The sequence below is a fragment of the Sminthopsis crassicaudata genome, chromosome 1, assembly GCF_048593235.1.
Source record: "Sminthopsis crassicaudata isolate SCR6 chromosome 1, ASM4859323v1, whole genome shotgun sequence".
Lineage (NCBI taxonomy): Eukaryota > Metazoa > Chordata > Mammalia > Dasyuromorphia > Dasyuridae > Sminthopsis > Sminthopsis crassicaudata.
The window spans coordinates 32164670-32183403 of record NC_133617.1 but is presented as its reverse complement, the minus strand read 5'-3'; the positions used below and the strand labels follow the sequence as shown (position 1 = coordinate 32183403).

Here is an 18734-nt window from a genome sequence, read left to right as displayed (position 1 = left end):
GGATGAGGAAGCTGGGTCTGAGGGATTCTGTGAACTGGCCCATGGTCAAACAATTAATACATCTTCGAGATAGAATTTGAACCCACGTTTTCCTTACTGTGAAACCAATTTTATCTGCCATACCCGTTGTGTTTCTAAGAGAAAAGAGAGAGAGAAAGGAAGAGACAGAAAAGAGAGGGAGAAAAGAGAAAAAGGAGACAGAGGGAGAGAGCTTATGTATTTCATGTTTGTTTGTTTTTTTTATTGTCATGCAGATGCCTCGAGAAAACCCAGTGTAGACGGCTTCTCATCTGATTCTTGGCTGGAGATGGATGAGGAATCCTGTGAGTTGCATCCCCAGGAGGAGGAAAAGGAAAAGAAAGAGAAGGAGGAGAAAGAGAAGGAAGAGAAGGAAAAGGAGAAGGAAGGGAAGAAGGAAAAGGAAGAGAAGGAGAAGGAAGATAGCGTAGACAAAATACCTAAGCCGTTGGCCCCAGTGGTCCCCCCCATCCTGCCTGTCCTGCCCGTCCTGCCCATCCCGCCCATCCTGCCCTTCCTGCCCCCCAATGCCACCGCCTCTCCTACCAGCATACCCTCGGAGGGCCAGGAGGCCACCATGAAGAAGCCCAAAGCAGCCGCCATGCGGTACCTCAAAAGGACTTTGTCCAACGAGTCAGATGAGAGCGTCAAATCTGCCATGACCACAGATTATCCCAAAACCCCGACAGGCTCCCCAGCCACAGAAGTCTCCACCAAGTGGACTCACCTCACAGAGTTTGAACTGAAGGGTCTGAAAGCGCTGGTTGAGAAACTTGAATCCCTTCCAGAGAATAAAAAATGTGTCCCCGAGGGGATTGAAGACCCCCAGGCGCTTCTGGAGGATGTGAAGGTGGGTAGCAGAGGGAAGGGGAAACCCTTTGATGTGTTATTTCTAGACAAGAAGGAAGGGAGACCTAAGTCCTAGATCTAATCCTGGAAGGCTTTCCCAGCTCGTTTTATAAGAAGTGTGGAATGGATGGGAGGCATTTGTGAAATGTGTCAGTGTGCCAAGCACTGTGCTGAGAGAGCTAGTAGGTGTCCAGCCATGAGAGGAACTAAGTCTTAGAGGCCGTCTGGACCTCCTTCTCCAACCTGCCTCCTCCTCCTTTTCCAGTCAAGGTAGTTGAGACCCAAGATTATACAAATTGTAAATTCCTCATTTGTGAAATAGAGAAGGAATTAATAATGGTATTGTTATGTCCCTATATCCTGTGACCTGTGACCTTGGCTAGTTCTGAGGCTCAGATGAAGATGAAGAAACATAAAGTGCCTTGTGAGCTTTAAAATTAATAGTATTATTATTATTCCTAAATTTTGTGAAAATTTAGAGAGATTTTTTTGTTTTTATATTACCTTCCTTCCCATATATTTCTCTCCTCAGCAACTGATCCCTTTTTTAACAGATAATAAAAAAAAGAAAAGGCACCTAAGTGACACAGTGCATAAAGTGTCAGGCCTGAGTCAAGTATTCCCGAGTTCAAATCTGGCCTTAGACACACTAGCTGGGTGATCCTGGGCAAGTCACTTAACTGTGTTTGCCTCAGTTTCCTCATTTATAAAATGAGCTGGAAAGGAAAATGATAGACAAGTCTCTGCCAAGACAACCCCAAATGGGGTCAGGAAGAGTTGGGCATGACTAAAAACATCTGAACAACAGCAAAAGAGAAAGGAGGGAAAAAAGAGCAGCTAAGAAAACTTATCAGCACATCAGTTTCCTGATAGATGCCATATTCTACTCCTGCATCCCCTCACCTTTGTAGAGAAGGGAGGGAAAGTGAATTTTCTTTCCCTCTCCCACTTCTGTCCCTGTCTCTCTTTGTCTCTGATTTTCCTTTTCTTTATTTCTCTGTTTTTCTCCCTTCCTCTCTGTCTCTTTGTATCTTTGTCTCTCTCTATCTCTTTTTCTGTCTATCTCTGTCTCTCCATTTCTCCTTGTCTCTTTCTGTCTCTAACTCTTCGTTTCCCTCTGTCCTTCTGACTCTCTTTCTCTCTCTCTTTGTTTCTATAACTCTGTCTCTATCTCTCTCTCCCTTTTTTTCTGTCTGACTTTGTCTCTTTCTGTCTCTATCTCTCTCTCTTTGTCTCTCTCTCCCTCTTTTTCTGTCTGACTCTGACTGTCTCTGTCTCTATCTCTCTCTGTCTCTTTGTCTCTCTCCCTTTCTCTCCCTCTATTTTTTTTTAATTTGCTGGTCATTATTTGTGATTCTTGAAAGTTCTTAGTGTAGACCAGCTGCAGACCTCCATTTGACTTCACATCTCTAATGCCCTGATGCTCAAACCCAGCTAAATTTGAGGGATAGGAAAGGGTCAGAGAAGCAGCTGAGATTCCAAACTTTCTGCTCTGAAAGCCTCAGTTCTCTTCAGGAAGGAGGGAAGCCTTGGCTCATTCTCAGAGACCTTCAGATGCAGGCAGCAGGGGGCAGTAATGTTCACCCTCAGGAAGCCATTAGGGTCTTTATACACTAGCTGGATTTCTGATGGACAGTCAGAATTGGGAAAGGAGCTTAGGGATCACTGAACTGAACCCTCTCATTTCCCAGAGGCTTGAATCAGTTAAGTATCTTTCTCAGATAAGTCTTAGGGTTGGGATTTGAACTCAGGACCACTGATACCATATTTCTTGCTTACCTATCTGGGCCCATTTCTTTTTAAACAGAGCATGAAACTGAGGCTCTGAGGAAGGAAGAAATGAAATAAGTATTTACTAAGTATCTACTATGAGCCAGGCATTGTGCTAAGTACTTTAAATATATTATCTTATTTGATCCTCCCACAATTCTAGGAGGAGAAATGCTATTATTCTCCCCAATTTGACGTTCAGAAAATTGAAGCAAAGAGGGAAAGTGACTTGACCAGGGTCATACAGGTAGTGGCAAAATCAGAATTCGAATTCAGATCTGCATCTAAGCCCAGTGCCTTTCTAATTACTTGCTCTGCTGTGTGGTGAATAATTTTTTTATTTTAATTGAATTGTTGACTATCGAAGTAATTTGTGATTGAAAAGATCTGGGTGGCAATCACGTTAGAAATATTAGGAGTGATTGTAATTATTGTTGTGAGAAAATGTCTTTTCAATCTTCTATCCAAAAGGTAAGAAGGGGATAATAATTGTAACTATACTAAAATAATGATAATGGTAGATATAATAGTACCTGATGTGTGATAAAGGATAGGGTATTAAAAGTTAGGAAGACCTGGCTTTTCCTGCCTTAGATACTTTTAGCTGTGGTGCTGCTCAAATCACTTCAACTTTGTCTGCCTCAGTTTCTTCATTTGTAAAAGGAATTGGTTGGCCTTAAGTTCTCTTGATTAGTTAGACCATTTAGAACATGAGGAGCTTCTAAGTCATGTCCAGAATTTCTTAAACCCTGTGTCTCAGTCCTATATGGAGTTACGTGGCTGAATGTGGGGCTTTGAAATTCTGATTTATTATCCATAAACGTTTGATTTGTATGCCTATTTTATATACCTACATACCTGGGGTCACATAAAAATTTTTCACTTTAAAAGAGGTCCCAAGTGGACTTTAAGAAGCTCTGGTCTAGGACTGATGACCAAGGAGACGGGCGAAAAGTGCAAAGGAGAGACCTGACAGAGAGATGAGTGGGCAGAGGTGCAGACTCTTAGAATGAGTCAAAGCCTAATTTGTAGCATTGTGATCTGGAAGTGGAATTTGAAGGGAATCCCCTGCCTTTTTTCATGGACATTTTTTTTTTTTTTACCCTCTCCAAAACTTTGACTTCTGACCTGTTCATAGTCACTGTGGGAGCACAGGGAAATGAGGTGGATTCCTCTGGTACATCCCTCTCATTTTACAGATGGGCAAACTGAGGCTTGGAAATTGAAGGGATTTACCCAGGGACCCCCAGGCTAGGGTTTAGGGCTTATAATGTTCTTGACTTGAACTTAGGCTTCCTTTTAGGATAGGAACCTGCCCTTCCTCTTTCCCCTGCTCTCTTCCTGATCTGCTCTAGTTGGATTTTCAGGAAGAAACAGCCAGCTCTTCCCCTCCTTCCCCTTTGTGTCTCTATTTCTCTAGCTCTGTTTTTCTTTTTGTCTTCCTCTTTCCTTCCTTCCCCCCTCCCCCTCCTTCCTTCCTTCCTTTCCTTCCTCCCTTCTTTCCTTCTTTCCCTCCTTCCTTCCCTCCCTCCCTCCCTTCCTTCCTCCCTCCCCCTAGCAGCCTCTGAGTCAGTGAAATTTCTGTCCTGGTTAAAACAATCAGCTCAGGGTTTTATTCGATACTGTCTTCTTGGGTTCTTTCCTTTCTTCCTTTCTTCCTTTCTTCCTTTCTTCCTTTCTTCCTTTCTTCCTTTCTTCCTTTCTTTTCTTCCTTCCTTTCTTCCTTCTTTCCTTCCTTCCTTCCTTTCCTTCCTTCCTTCCTTCCTTCCTTCCTTCCTTCCTTCCTTTCCTTCCTTCCTTCCTTCCTTCCTTCCTTCCTTCCTTCCTTCCTTCCTTCCTTCCTTCCTTCCTTCCTTCCTTCCTTCCTTCCTTCCTTCCTTCCTTCCTTCCTTCCTTCCTTCCTTCCTTCCTTCCTTCCCTCCTTCCTTCCTTCCCTCCTTCCTTCCTTTCTTCCTTCCTTCCTTCCGGTAATTAGTGTCACACAGATAGTATCTGAGACCAGATTTGAACCCTGGGCCTCCCGACTCCTATGCTGCTGTTTTATCCATTGTGCTATCTAGCTGCCACCTCTTTTGAGTTTCATCAGTGTGGGAACTTTCCCAAGTAGAAATCTGTCCTGCTGATGCAACTGGCAGCTTATCAGGAGAGGTGTCTGGGATGCTCAGAGGTCAAATCAAATGTGTTCAGAGTCCTACTCCTTGTATGGGTCAGAAGCAGGTCTTGAACCCAGAGCTTCATTATTTCAAGGATGTATTTGTCAGCCTCTCTCCCTTAAAAGAGTGGGATAGGGGGTCATCCAAGTGGATAGAGCCCCAGCCCTGAAGTCAGGAGGACCTGAGTTTAAATCTGGTCTCTTAACATTTAACATTTCTTAGCCATGTGACCCTAAGCAAGTCAAAACTCCAAATGCCTCAGCAAAAAAAAAAAAAAAAAAAAAAAAAAAAAAAAAAAAAAAGAGAGAGAGAGAGAGAGGAAGAAAGAAAGAAAACCTTTAGATGCTGGATAAATTCCTACTATTCGGATGGAATAAGAATAGGATAAATGATTAGGATTTAGAGAAGGAAGAGGAGGATTCTGAATTGGTCTTCTCATTACATGAGAGATAAGGTTTGAATAGTAGCCAAGACTCATTAATAATTAGAAAACTAATTATGTTAGGATTAGACCCATCTTTTGCTCCTTTTTGTGTCCTCAGTGTTTAGCACAGTGCCTGGCACATAGTTGCTTATAAATGTTGATTGATTGATTGTAGGAGAAAAAAGATTTGAGACCATTCTAAGTTGCAGGGAGAATGGGTTTTTTGTTCCCATGACTAGTTTGGTGGGAAAAGGAACATATCCCTTGGTTTGGAGCAAAGGATTCTTCTGTTAAAAAGGCACATGGTCAATCAACAAACATTTATTTATGTATTCATTGATTCATTATCTAGCATTCACTGTTTGCCTCAGACTCTGCCAGTTCTCTGGCATATATAGGTGGGAAAAATAGAGCCCTATGCTCATTCTGTGGGAAGAGCTAGCATGTATAAGTTGTATCAGAAATCTAGTAAAGTCCTTAAAGCTTACGGCTGCACTCAATCTTTTGGGAGACCATATATAAAATACACAGAAAATAGCACTTGGTTTTTGGGGAAGTGGAGAAGTGGGGTTGGAGGAAGAATCAGAATATGGACTTTGAAGGAAACTGAAGATTCCAAGAGGTAGAAAAGAGAGGGAAGTCTGTATTCCAGGCACAGGGGTCTGACAGGGCAAAGGCATGGAGGTTGGAAATGGGAGGATGATATATGAGGAACAGCAAGAAGGCTTTTTGGTCAGATCTTGAGAGTATAGTGAGGGGATTATTGCACTAATTTAACACCAACATCCTGCTGGGCACATAGTAGTTGTATAATAAAAGCCAGTTGACTGACTTTGTCTATTGTTAGAATAAGACTGGAAGAGTAAGTTGGAATCAGATTTTAAAGGGCTTTAAATCCCCAAATAAAGGAGATTTAAGGAGTCCCCAGAATTCCTTGAGTGGGGAGTGACATGGTCAAACCTAGGCTTGGTTAGGAAGGCAAGTTGAGAGAGGCAAAGTTGAGCCCCCAGTTTATTATTATGAAAGAATCTTTAATAAAATAATGGTAATGATAATAATACCTAGCATTTATCTAGTGCAGGGGTTCTCAAACTACGGCCCGCAGGCCAGATGCAGCCCACTGAGGACGTTTATGCAGCCGCCAGGTTATAGAAAATGGGCTGAGGGGCGGAGACAGAGTGTGAGGTTTTGTTTTTACTATAGTCCAGCCCTCCAACAGTCTGAGGGACAGTGAACTGGCCTCCTCTTTAAAAAGTTTGAGGACTACTAATCTGGTGCTTACCATGTTCCAGGCACTGTGCCTTTAAGCACTTCACAAATACCTCATTTGATCCTCCCAACAACTTTGGTATGATTATTATCTACATTTTACAATTAAGGAAACTGAGGCAAGCAATTACATGACTTACCCAGGGTTACATAACTAGGGAATGTCTGAGGCTGGATTTGAACTCGGGATCATGAGTTGATTTTTGTCCTCTGTCCCACCTAGAGGCCCACATTAAGAATGTTAAGCCAGTGAATTTGGTATTTAACCTGTAGGTGCCAGACAGCTGGTGAAGTTGTATAAGCTTTAACACGAGTACTCATCTGTTGGCTAAATCATCCAACTAGCCAAGTAATTATAAATGTAATTATTACCAAGCAGAGTATTACTAATTGTTAAATTAATTACCAATGGATGATTCTTTAACATTTATTAATTAGTTTGTTGGTGGCTTTTTGTTTTGTTTTTGTCCTTGATTTTGTCAGTATAAGAAGCTCCAACCAGTAATCTTAGAGAATTGCCTGAAACAATGTAGAGGTTACAGATTTAGAATCACTCAGCCAGGATGGGCCTGAGGTAGGATTTGAACCCAGAAGCCAGCTCTAGTCATTATCCCATCATTCTGTATTTTTCCTTTTTGTCCCAGACATTTCATGGGTAGAGGAACTCCTGGTTAGAAAACATATTGTATTAAAATAGATGCTACTCTGAGTCTTAGAGTGTTAGCTATTAATTAGTAGTAAATAATCCCTTACATTTCTGTAGTTCTTCAAGGTTTATAGTGGCCCTGTCAAAGCAAGACTTCTCTGCTGCTTCTTTCCTATTGCCCTTTTTTGAGAATACAGATGTTTTTTAATTTCATACCATAGGACAGGGGTTCTCAAACTACGGCCTGAGGTCCAGATTCGGCCCGCTGAAGACGTTTATGCGGCCTGCCCGGTTATGGCAAATGGGCTTAGGGGCTGAGGTTTTATTTTTACTATAGTCCGGCCTCCCACAGTCTGAGGGACAGTGAACTGGCCCCCTAGTTAAAAAGTTTGAGGACCACTGCCATAGGAAGTTTCTAATTTTATTTTTATATTTATTTTTTATTTTATATTTATTTCTCCTAGGAATTTGCCTTGGAGAAATAAATAAAAATACTAACCAGATCAATCACATCAACAACAATAATAGAGTTTAGGTGGTAACAATAATAAGAATGGTAATGTTAAAAGAAGGATTATTAATAATAATAATAACAATAAGAGTTAGGATTGGTACCAATAACAATAAGATTGGTAATGTGCAGCAATAATAAAGGTTAGGGTCCATAGCAACAACAATAATAAGAGTTGGCAACAATGTCAACAATAAGGATTAGGGTTGGTAACAATAACCAATAAGAGTTAGGGTAGGTAATAATAACAAGAAGAAGAAGAAGAAGAGGTTGGTAACAATAACTAAAACAACCAGGACAACAATAATCAAAGTTGTAACAATAACAACAATACAAAAAAGAGGGTCGGTAGCAATAATAACAGTATGGGTTGTTAATAGTAAGAGTCAGGGTTGGTCATCACAACTACTACTACTGCTAGTTCACATTTATCGAGTACTTTCAGGTTAGGACAAACATCATATTATCTCATCGGGTCCTCCCAAAGCCCTGGGATTCTGGAGTTTGGCCCTCTGGGGTCAGGGCTTTCAGACCTTGCAGAGTTCTGAGTTTGAAGGAAAAAATGCCTGTTCTTTTTTCATCAGTTATTCTGTCTAAAAGCAAAGCGAGTTATTCGCTGCTCAGATTGTGAGGTCCATGTGCATTAAGAAGCATTCCATTTATTATTATTATTATTTTTTGCTCTCAAGTAGCTTGCATTCTTTTTTATTATTATTATTATTATAGCTTTTTATTGACAACATATGCATGGGTAATTGTTCTTTTTTTTTTCCTTTTTTTATGTGAAATTTTATTATTTTTAAAATTATTATAGCTTTTTATTTACAAGATATATGCACGGGTAATTTTTCAGCATTGACAATTGCAAAGCCTTCTGTTCCAACTTTTCACTTCCTTTCCCCCATCCTCTCCCTCAGACGGCAGGTAGACCAATACATGTTAAATATGTTAAAGTATAAATTAAATACAATATATATAGTATACATGTCCAAACAGTTATTTTGCTGTACAAAAAGAATTGGACTTTGAAATAGTGTACAATTAGCCTGTGAAGGAAATCAAAAAAGCAGGACAAAAATAGAGTGATTGGGTATTCTGCATAGTGGTTCATAGTCATCTCATGGGTAATTTTTCAGCATTGACCCTTGCAATCACTTCTGTACCCACTTTTCCCCTCCCTCCCTCCATCCCCTCCCCTAGATAGCAGGCAGTCTCATACATGTTAAACATGTTAAAGTATATCTTAAATACAATATATGTGTATATATTTATGCAGTTCTCTTGTTGCACAAGAAAAATCGCCTTTCATCTACTTTCAAGGGATTGAGATTGTACCAGGCTTTAGTGGGCGCCAGTGCCAGGTTCCCCAAGTTTTCCTGTCTTAGTGATGTTTACAAGGTAGGGCTGAGAAAAAGCTGGGTCTTAGGAGAGACAAGTTTCAGGTTCCATTGATTGGAATTAAAGGCCAGTCTGATTGATACTTAATCTTTTGTAAAGAAGTGGATTTTTGAACATGGAGGAGTGAGATGGTGCCATAGGGCTCAGAGTGAAGGCCTGGAGTCAGGAAGATTCATTGTACTGAGTTTAAATCTGACCAATTGGTTTGCCCTAGTTGACTGGGCACATCAATTAACCTTGTTTCTTTAGTTTCCTCATCTATAAAAATGAGCTGGAGAAGGAAATGGCAAATCACATCAGGATCCTTGCCAAGAAAACCCTAAATGGGGTCACAGAGACTTAGACATGACTAAAATGACTGAACAACCACATAATATAAAGAGTGCTGCACCTCAGGTCAGAGGACCTGGGAACCTGAGCATTATAAGCATGTTCTTGGGAAAGTCATTTACTCACATTCCTCACCTAGAATAAGGAAAGGAGAAAACAAGCATTTATTAAGTGCCTACTGTGTGCCAGGTGTCATGGTAAGCATTTTACAAATATCTCATTTGAGTCTCATAGGACACCTCGAGATAAGTTATTAGTTCTGTTATTATCCCTATTTTACAGGGGCAAAAATTGAGGCAGACAGAGGGGAAATGGTGTGCCCAGAGTGGAGATAGCACTTGTAAGTTTCCTTAAGCCCAAGGAGGTTAAGACTTTCTTAGGGTCACATAGATAGCATCAGGAGTAAGATACAACTGAAGGCTTCCTGATTCCAAGTCCAAGGCTCTTAGATACTCTAGTATCAGTTGTGAATGCCCTCCCCACTTTGGAAAAAAAAAACAAAAACAACCCTGTGCTTAGCATAGTGCCTTGCAAACAGCAAGTGCTCAATAAATGGTAGTTGTCTAACTATATATACTACTATGTATAAAAAAATTATTCTATTTTGCATTTAACTTTGTGCTAGGACAGTGTCTGGCATACAATATGTGCTTAATAAGTACTAATTGCCTATATACACTACTTTGTGTAAAAAGAATACTGCCTGATTAAATGATAGTACTTTTGTAAAAAAAAAAAAAAAAAAAAAAAAAAGAATACTGCCTTTTCTTTATTTTGTATTTAACTTTGTGCTTAGGACAGTGACTGACATACAGTAGGTGCCTAGTAATGGTAGTTGATAGTATATACCATATGTAAAAAGCATACTACCTTTTCTTTATTTTGTATTTAACTTTGGGCTTAGGACAGTGACTGGCATACAGCAGGTGCTTAACAAATGGAGTTGGCAGTATATGCCATAAGTAAAAAGAATTTAGTCTTCTGTTTATTTTTTATGTAGCTTAGTGCTTAGCATAGTGTCAGGCATAGAAAAGGTGTTTAATAAGTGGAAGTTGGCAGTATATACCATAAGTAAAAAGAATTCTATGTTTTGCTTATTTTGTTTTTAATTTACTGCTTAGTGTAATATCAGGCATACAGTAGGTGCTTAAGTGGTAGTCAGACAGTATATGTTATATGTAAAAAGAATACTGCCTTCTGTTTATTTTGTATCTAACTTAGTGCTTAGCATAGTGTTGGGCATGCAGTAGGTGCTTAATACATGCTGGCTGCCTATCTATGCTACTGTGTCACTTCCCTGAGAGAATGTCAGCTTCTTGAGGGGAGGGATTGGTTGTTTCTGCTTGTGTATCTTTGCCAGCATTTAATGAATTCCTCTTGGTTAGTTGCTCACACTGCTCTGTCCTGAGTACATTGGAACCCTGTGGATGTATCTTTAGGTGTAGCCTTTTGGCCACTGGCCACCAAGTGCAAAAGGGCCACTAGCAACCCCCGCTCCCTTTCTTCTCCCTACCTCAGCTTGCATCTAGTACCCTAACCCAGTTTCTTTCTTTGATCACAGAATGTCCTGAAGGAGCATGCTGATGATGATCAAACCCTGGCGATCACTGGTGTGCCTGTGGTCACATGGCCCAAGAAGACAACAAAGGTGAGCGCTTGCCAGTGCGGACCTCCCTGACCCCGGGTATCCTCTCCTCTCGAACCCCTTTGCTGAGGTTGGTGGGTGGTAGATTCTCTTTCCATGCTTTATTGGTAGCTTTCCTTTCGAAGCTGAAAACTTCAGTATGTTGACTTTGGTGTCCAGGGGGCCTCCTCCATGGGGCATGGGGGCCGGGTGCAGGCGCCGGGCGCCTTCCTCCCCAGAGTGATCCATGACCCAGCCCTTTCTTAGAAGTTGTGCCTACTGTCTCTTATTGATTTGTGCTTAGTAACACTGCCTTTGGGGCGTACAGCTCTCACGCTCCATTCTTCCTCCTTTGCCAGTCGCACATGTATTTGGGGATGTCTTTTACCTTGAAGTTGGTAAAAAACCGCAGCCTGTGCTCATTCGCCGTGTGCATCTCTCCATCGCCCCTTGGTAGGTTGTATTTTCATGTGCTTTACCCATGAAACACTCAAGTATATGTTCAAGAAGAGCCCCACTGTGCGCTCGGGAGAATGACGTGGCTGGCTTGACAGGCTTACTCCGTGCTGCTCAGATTCCCGGTTTTAGATGGATGTTTTATGTTTCGTGCACAAAATCCTGGCGAGGCTGGCTCTGTTCCCGTTTCCAGTACCCTCTTTGGCCCTGGATTATTTTAACCCCTCACAGTGTGTGTCATTGTTGCTCTGCTGGCTCTTCTTGGTCCCAGGGGATTAATTTTCTTTCTTTTTCACTGGCTTTTTTCAAGCGTTCCTTGTTGTTTTGGCTGAGAAAGCCCCATTGGTGAAAATAGGGCTGTAGAGATCTTCTCCCTTCTCTGAATCCTTAAGCTTTTGGGCTTCTGAGGAATGGCAGAGTGGCCTTTGCTTTCATGTGGGTCTCAGCATCCAGAGGGGTCCTGCGGCATCCCTGACCAGCCTTCCCAAGGCAGCTCTGAAGAGTCATGGGCCACCCATCCACCCCTGTCCCCCATCAGCCGGGGAATAGCTTTGAGACAGCTATTAGGATCCATAGAATGTGAACTTCTAAAAGAAGAATTCCCCCCAAACAAGCCAAAAGACGGTCTCCGCCAGCTGCTCTCATCTCAGGATTGATGGAGGGATCCACACGAATGGCTCAGCCTGTCCATGGGCCTCCACCCAGTGGGGACCAGCCATGGCTCCCTCGTCTTGGGACCGAATGCCTTCCCAAGTAGATTTCCAGCATCTTTAGCAAAACTGCCTTTTTTACATAGAGACCCTGGAGACTTGGAGATGACTTCTGGGACTGTGGAAAGGGAGGGGAGATGGGAAAGGAAGAGGAAATACATTATGGTCTTGGAGATTCCCACTGAAATTGGTCTTATAAAAGCCAGGCAGCACAAAATTAGTCCCCATTTCTGCCTGGAAATGTTTGCATAATAGGAATGAGTCACCTCCACATATTCTGTGGCAAATTACTTTTTCTTTCTGAAACTCAGTTTCCTCATCTGTAGAATGAAGGGTTTGGATTAGATGGTCTCTGAAGTGAATGAGCCTGACTGGGAGAGGAGCAAGAAAAGGGGGAGATGGGAGAGAACCTTGTTGATATTTTTATGCCCTTCCGCCTAAGGTGGAGGGGTGAGGGCCTGGGTCATTAAGGCGTAAGCTCATTAAAGAAGTGACCGCTTTATCGTTCTAAGGCTTTGAGGAAATGGACTGGATGAAAGATCAAGGCTACCTGGCAAGGATGTCATGCCCCCTCCTGCCTTCCTCACCCCCTCCCACTCGCCCAGTATCTGGTTACTGCTTCTCTGTCAGTAATAAGTGATTAGTGCTAAATGATGATTAGTTTTCAAAAATACTTTGATCTGACACCTTTCTGGGAGGAGAACGAAGCCTGGTTCTGGAAGCAATTAGTGGTCGGGAGGTCGGGGCTAAACGCTTTGTCTCTAACAAAGATGCTGCCTAATCACCACCATCCCGGAGTTACCGTGAATTACTATTTCCCCGGAAGTGGCGATGGATTTGTGTCTGGCTGGACCGTCTTCCCCTGGCCTCTTTCCCTTTTTATGTCCCAGCTGGCAGGGTCAGCCGAGGGGGTGCCGTATGCAACCTTAGAACTGAGCCAAGCCCATGGGGCCCCCAGAGATTTGAACCTCTGACCCCAGACTCATTAGCCCCATCCCCCATCCAGCTGAACTAACTGGCTCCATCTAATCTCTAGATGGAAAAGATCCTCCTGGATTTATGGTGGGAGCTGTTGGGGGAGATGGAAGACTGGTTTGCCTTAAAAAGAGACTGTTGAGTGAGGTCTGACTTCTGTTCTCTTGCCTCTAGAGGCCAAAACATAACCACTTGAATTCTTGTTACTGGTCATTTTTCGGGAAAAGTGACACTGGCGTGGGTGGGGACAAGGAGCTCCAGCTTGGGGTGCTGGGACGGGTCTGGTTGGAATGTCTTGTGTGTGCTTCCTCTGGGACATATTTGGGACCTCATTCCCAACCCCCATTTTCCTTCAAGCCCCAGCTGAAATCCTGCCCGAGAGGCAGGAAGCCTTTTCTTCATTTCCTTTCATTCTAGAGCCTTTTCCTCTGTTAATTATTTCCTGTCTGTCCTATTTCGATCTTGTTTGTACAGAGCTGTTTGAATATTAGCTCCTCAATTAGATTGTGACCTCTTTGAGGGCAGGGACTGTCTTTTTTTTTTTTTTTTTTTTTTTTGGTACCCCCTTGGCTTAGCACAATGCTTGGCAAATGGTGGGTGCCTAATAAATGCTTATTTATTTATTATTTTATTTTTTGTTTTTCTTTTTTTTTGTTTATTTAAATTTATTTAAATTATCCATTGTTTTATTATTTATTTGTTATTATGAAGGCTTCCCTCACCACTGATAAAACTCATGACATAAAAGAGCAGGGCATTCATTTCTATATAGGGACCTCTTGTGCAGATGGGGAAACTGAAGCCTAAAAGGTTAAATAATCTTTCTCCTCTAACATCTTGATTTCCTCCTCTGTTCATCCCAGAGGGTAGATGCTGGGTAGGTGGGGGTAGCTAGAGGCTGGGAGGAAGGCTTCATCTGGAATCTTACCTCTAGGACTTAACTAGCTGTGGTACTCTGATCATTTACTTTCTGAGAATGCATTATAGTACAATTGGAAGGGCTGTCGATTTGGAATTAGAGACAATTTTGATTCATATCCTGCTCGTCACTTTGTGACTTTGGGTATGTCTGGACCTCAGTTTCCTTATGTGTAAAATGGGAATAATAGAACCTTCCCATTCTCAAATGAGATGATAACCAGCACAGTAATAGCTTTTGTTTACATATAGTGTTACATATACATATACCATCTCACTTAATCCTCACAATACCTATAGGAGGTAGGTGCGATTATTATCCCCATTTTAAAGATGAGACAAATGCATAGAGGTAAAATGACCTAGCTAGGGTCACACAGTTAGGAAGCATCTGAAGCAGGATTTGAACTCAGGTCAAGTCTGGTGCTCTATCTACTCTGCCACTTTTGTGACAGAGTTCTTAAAGTGACAGGTTCCTATCAGCTATCACTGTTGCCTCCTTCTGAAAGTTGCTGGGGGTCCTTTGTAATGCTGAGAAGAGGGATCTCTTCGCAGGCCTGCCATTTGGTACCGAGCCTGTGATTGCACTGGTGCTGGGATCTCCCAAGTGAGGGAAATCCATTTTCTGTGGCAGGTGGGCACTTTATCTGCAGCTCCCCACTCTCCAGAGAATTGAATTCTGCTTTTTACATTTTCTTAGTGTTTATTTATATATTTTAAAGGCCCAAAAGTTAGTGGAAATGAGGGAGGGATGCTGCCCTGGCAGTTTGCAAGGGGTGGAGCCCAGGAGAACTGGAGTTTCCTTCACCCAGCTCTTGGTTTCCTCTCTTTGTTGAAGAAGGGGAAAGCTTTGTGGCTGACCCTGTTTACTGAGTGCAGTTGGGAGGGCCCAGTGGTGTCTGACTCCTCCCTTGTGTTCACCAATAGTAATAGGTAAAAGGGATAGATGGAGGTAGAGACCCTGCTCTGTCATATAGGGAATACCCAAGCAAGGAAACTCTCCTTACCAATCCAAATCAGAATCGTTTCTTCAAGATAATTCAAAGTATCCCAAAAGTCTTAGTGCAGGCTTTGGCTTTAATAGCTTACAAATCATATTAATTCTACCAAAAATACAAAAATTGACTTTTGCAGAGAAAATTAAAGTGCTCTGCAAACCTGAAGAATTATAGAAAATGCTAGTAGTAGTAATAGGCTGAATAAGTAGTGCTCTGCAAACCTGAAGGAATTATAGAAATGCTAGTAGTAATAGCAATAATAGTACAAGATAGTTAAATAAGTAATACCATGCAAACCTGAAAGAATTATAGAAATACTCATAGTAGTAATGGGCTGAATAAGTAGTGCTCTGCAAACTTGTTATAGAAATGCTAGTAGTAGTAGTAGTAGTAGTAGTAGTAGTAGTAGTAGTAGTAGTAGTAGTAGTAGTAGTAGTAGGATAAATAAGCAGTGCTCTTGCAAACCTGAAAGAATTATAGAAATGCTAGGAGTGGTTGTGGTCGTGATAGTGGCGACTGTGGCGGTAACAGTGATCATAATAAGTGACATTATAGGTTTGCTTGAAATGCCTTCTGATCTTTCCAACAGCTCTGTTTGCCAAGTTTGGTAGCTTTTTGTGTCCATTTCACAGCTAAGTAAAGTGAGGCTACATGTGACTTGCCTGAGATTGGACAGCCAAAAAGGATCTGTCCCAGAATTTGAAGCTAGATTTTTCCAGTGTCATCTTCAGCATTCACATGCTATAATATGTTGAATCTAAAATCTGTCCACCCAGTGGTCCCAGTTCTACCATGTGGGACCCAGCAGGCCCATTTTAAACTCTTTTCCATGTGAGAGCCTATCAATAGTTGACGGTCTGGGTTACTATATTTTTTTTTTTTCCATCCAAATGTCTGGACTTCCTTCATTCGCTGCTGGAATGATGTGGTTTTTAAATCCCCTTTTCCAGAGCGGCCGAGAAACACAGGCTGTTGCTATTATTAACCTGGATAACCTCCTTGGAATTCCAGTGCCCCTATGAGGGAGCAAGAAACTCTGGCCTGGGACAGTTGGGCTGGACAATGGCTCCCTCAAGGTTCTGAGGCAGTTGGAACGGTGGATGGGGGAGGAGGAAAGGAAGTGGACTCTGAGGACGAGCGGGGAGCTCTGGGAGCATTTCCAACCTGTCATGGGAGAGAGCCCATGGGGGCAGGAGCAGCCCAGGGAGCAGAAGGCCGGTGCAAAGGGGGGGGAATTCCAGGCAGAGAGCAGCCGAGAGACATAAGATGTGTCCGAGCAAAGGGTGGAAAGGCCTCCGCAAGGCGAGGAGGAGGCAGGAAGTCGGGGAGGAAGCCAGGAGGGAAAGTGGAACCAGAGAGAGTGGAGAGAAAAAAGAGGCAAGTAGCAGTAAGGGGGGTGGGGGTGGGAGAGGGCCCCGGGGAGGAATCATGGGGCACGACATCCTGAGGGAGAAGAATTTTCCCAATGGCAGACTGAAAGACAACAATGTGAGGGCTTGAAGCAAGCACTGTTATTTTTATAACAAATTGCAATGAAAAAATCTCCATGTAGCAAAAATAAAGTTACCAAGTAGATGACTCTGGGACAGCTAGATGGCTCAGTGGATAGGGCACTGGTCCTGGAGGCAGGAAAACCTGAATTCAATCCAACCTCAGATATGTATAAGCAGTGTGATCCTGGGCAAGTCACTTACCCTGATTGCTGCGTCCCTCCACAAAAAAATAATAAAATAAACTAAATTAGATGACTCCCTTATTCCAGATAAGGTCATGGTATGGAGAGGCATCTTGGTGCAGTCTTGGCTTTGCTGCTTAACTTCCTGGGACAGCCTCGGATCAGTAGATTGGCTTTTCTGAGCCTCACTTTCCTGTCCTTCCCGGTGTTAACTTTGCCTATCCAGCTACCATTAGAGAATCATCAGATTTAGGAAGGGGTCAGGGGTACGAGGAGAGCAGTCTGTACATTTTCAAGTACTCTCTACATGTGATTCATGAGCGGGCCACAAAATTCATTACAGTGAAACCATTTAGAACAGAGCTTGGAATTAGTTGTAAGGGCATCCCATGGCCAAGAGCATTATGGGGTCGGCTGGTGAGATCTATGAAAATGAATTGGGGGAGGGGTTGCAAAATGTTGGTGTAGCCTTCTCTCCTGTCTGCTCTCCCTCCTTTTCTCATGTATATTTGTAGAGGTGAGCACTAGAGGGTTCAGAGGTTAGAGTGTGGAACCTGGAGTCAGGAAGGCTCACATCCGGCCTCAGACATTTACTAGCTGGGTGACTGTGGGCAAGCCACTTGATCCTGTTGCTTCAGTTTCCTCATCTGTCAAATGAGCTGAAGGAAACGGCCTACCTCTCCGATATCTCTGCCAAGAACACCCCAAATGGGGTCACAGAGAGTCACCCTCGGCTGATAAAAGTACATAAGGTGTGCGGCGGCATCAGAAATAGAATTGGATAAGACGCAGTTCCTACCAAAAACTGCCGGGCGTTGGCTGTAAACCCTGGCTTCAAGTGCCTCCCACCCGCCTTTTTGGACTTCTTCCACATTTCTCCCCACTTGCTCGTCTTCATTCCAGCCAGATCGTCCCATCTCCCACTGTGAACCTTGGCCCTTGACCCTCCATCCTTAGAGGGTCAAAAGCAAAGCAAAGGTTCACAGTCCTTAAGGACAGGAAATGTCAGGTCCAATAGAGTGCTTGGCTCATGTTAGGTACTTAATAAAAGCTTTTTAGATTGAATCCAATACGGTTCAGGCCTTCAAAATTCATCCTCTTGACAGCCTATAAGTAAGGCACATGTCTCTGTCCCTGTTGGGTCACTGTCACAGAAGGTGGGGAGTGAGCTCTCACTTCTCAGATCTTTGGATGGAAGACAATGCAGGGGATGCCCTTTCTCTCAGATGGGGGGAAGGAATAGTGTCTTTCATAGCAGGGGACCTGTTTCCAATCCTGCCAAATAATTTATCACCTGACTTTGCATAAGTTCTCTCTGGGTCTCAGTTTCTTTCTCTGTAAAATGGGGAGAAGTGTTCCCGTTGTAAATCTGTGAAGGTCATGTGACTGAAAATAGACACCCTTGGTTCCAGGTCAGCCATACTTGGGGCTTATTTTAAAGTACTTAGTAAAGTTTGGATTCTTCCTCCCCTGTGTCCTCTCCCCTGCTCCCACTGCCCAATACGTTTTGTGTGGGAGGGAGGACTTGGGGTTCAAGTATCTCCATCTGGTTGGCACTGTGAATAGAGCATCAAAGTCAGACCTGAGTTCAAATCCAACCTCAAGACATTTTATACCTCTTCCTGCCTCAGTTTGCTCATCTGTAAAATGAGGGTGATAATAGCATCTACCTTTCTGGATTGTTATGAAGATAAAATTGTATAATATTTGTAATGCTCTTTAGAGACCTTAAGATGATTTCCAAATCATAATTATTTTTATTTTATTTTTATTTTTCTTACCTGCTCTGCCTGTGCTACTTGTATTTTATTTCCCTTCCCAGAGAGACACAACTTTTTCCGGGTTAGTCAAATCTGATAGCAACCTCTCCAGAACTGGAGATGGTAGAATTGCTGCACTGAGATTGTCCTGGGATAAGACTTGTTTACAATTTTGTGATTTCTTTTTTTTTGTTTCCCCTCTTAGGTAAAAAAAAAAGAAAAAAGCTTTTTAATTGATTTTTCATTGTTT

At 42.6% G+C, this 18734-nt stretch overlaps 1 protein-coding gene across 10 annotated transcripts in view; it reads left to right on the top strand.

Annotated features, from left to right (window-relative positions):
* KDM2B (lysine demethylase 2B) overlaps positions 1-18734 on the top strand; it is a 125977-nt gene that overhangs the window by 65053 nt on the left and 42190 nt on the right. For all 10 annotated transcript variants that reach the window (XM_074297913.1, XM_074297905.1, XM_074297895.1 and 7 more), the window contains 2 exons: positions 255-868; positions 10930-11016. In XM_074297913.1, coding sequence (XP_074154014.1) covers positions 255-868; positions 10930-11016 — 701 coding nt within the window. The remainder of the gene's footprint in view (positions 1-254; positions 869-10929; positions 11017-18734) is intronic.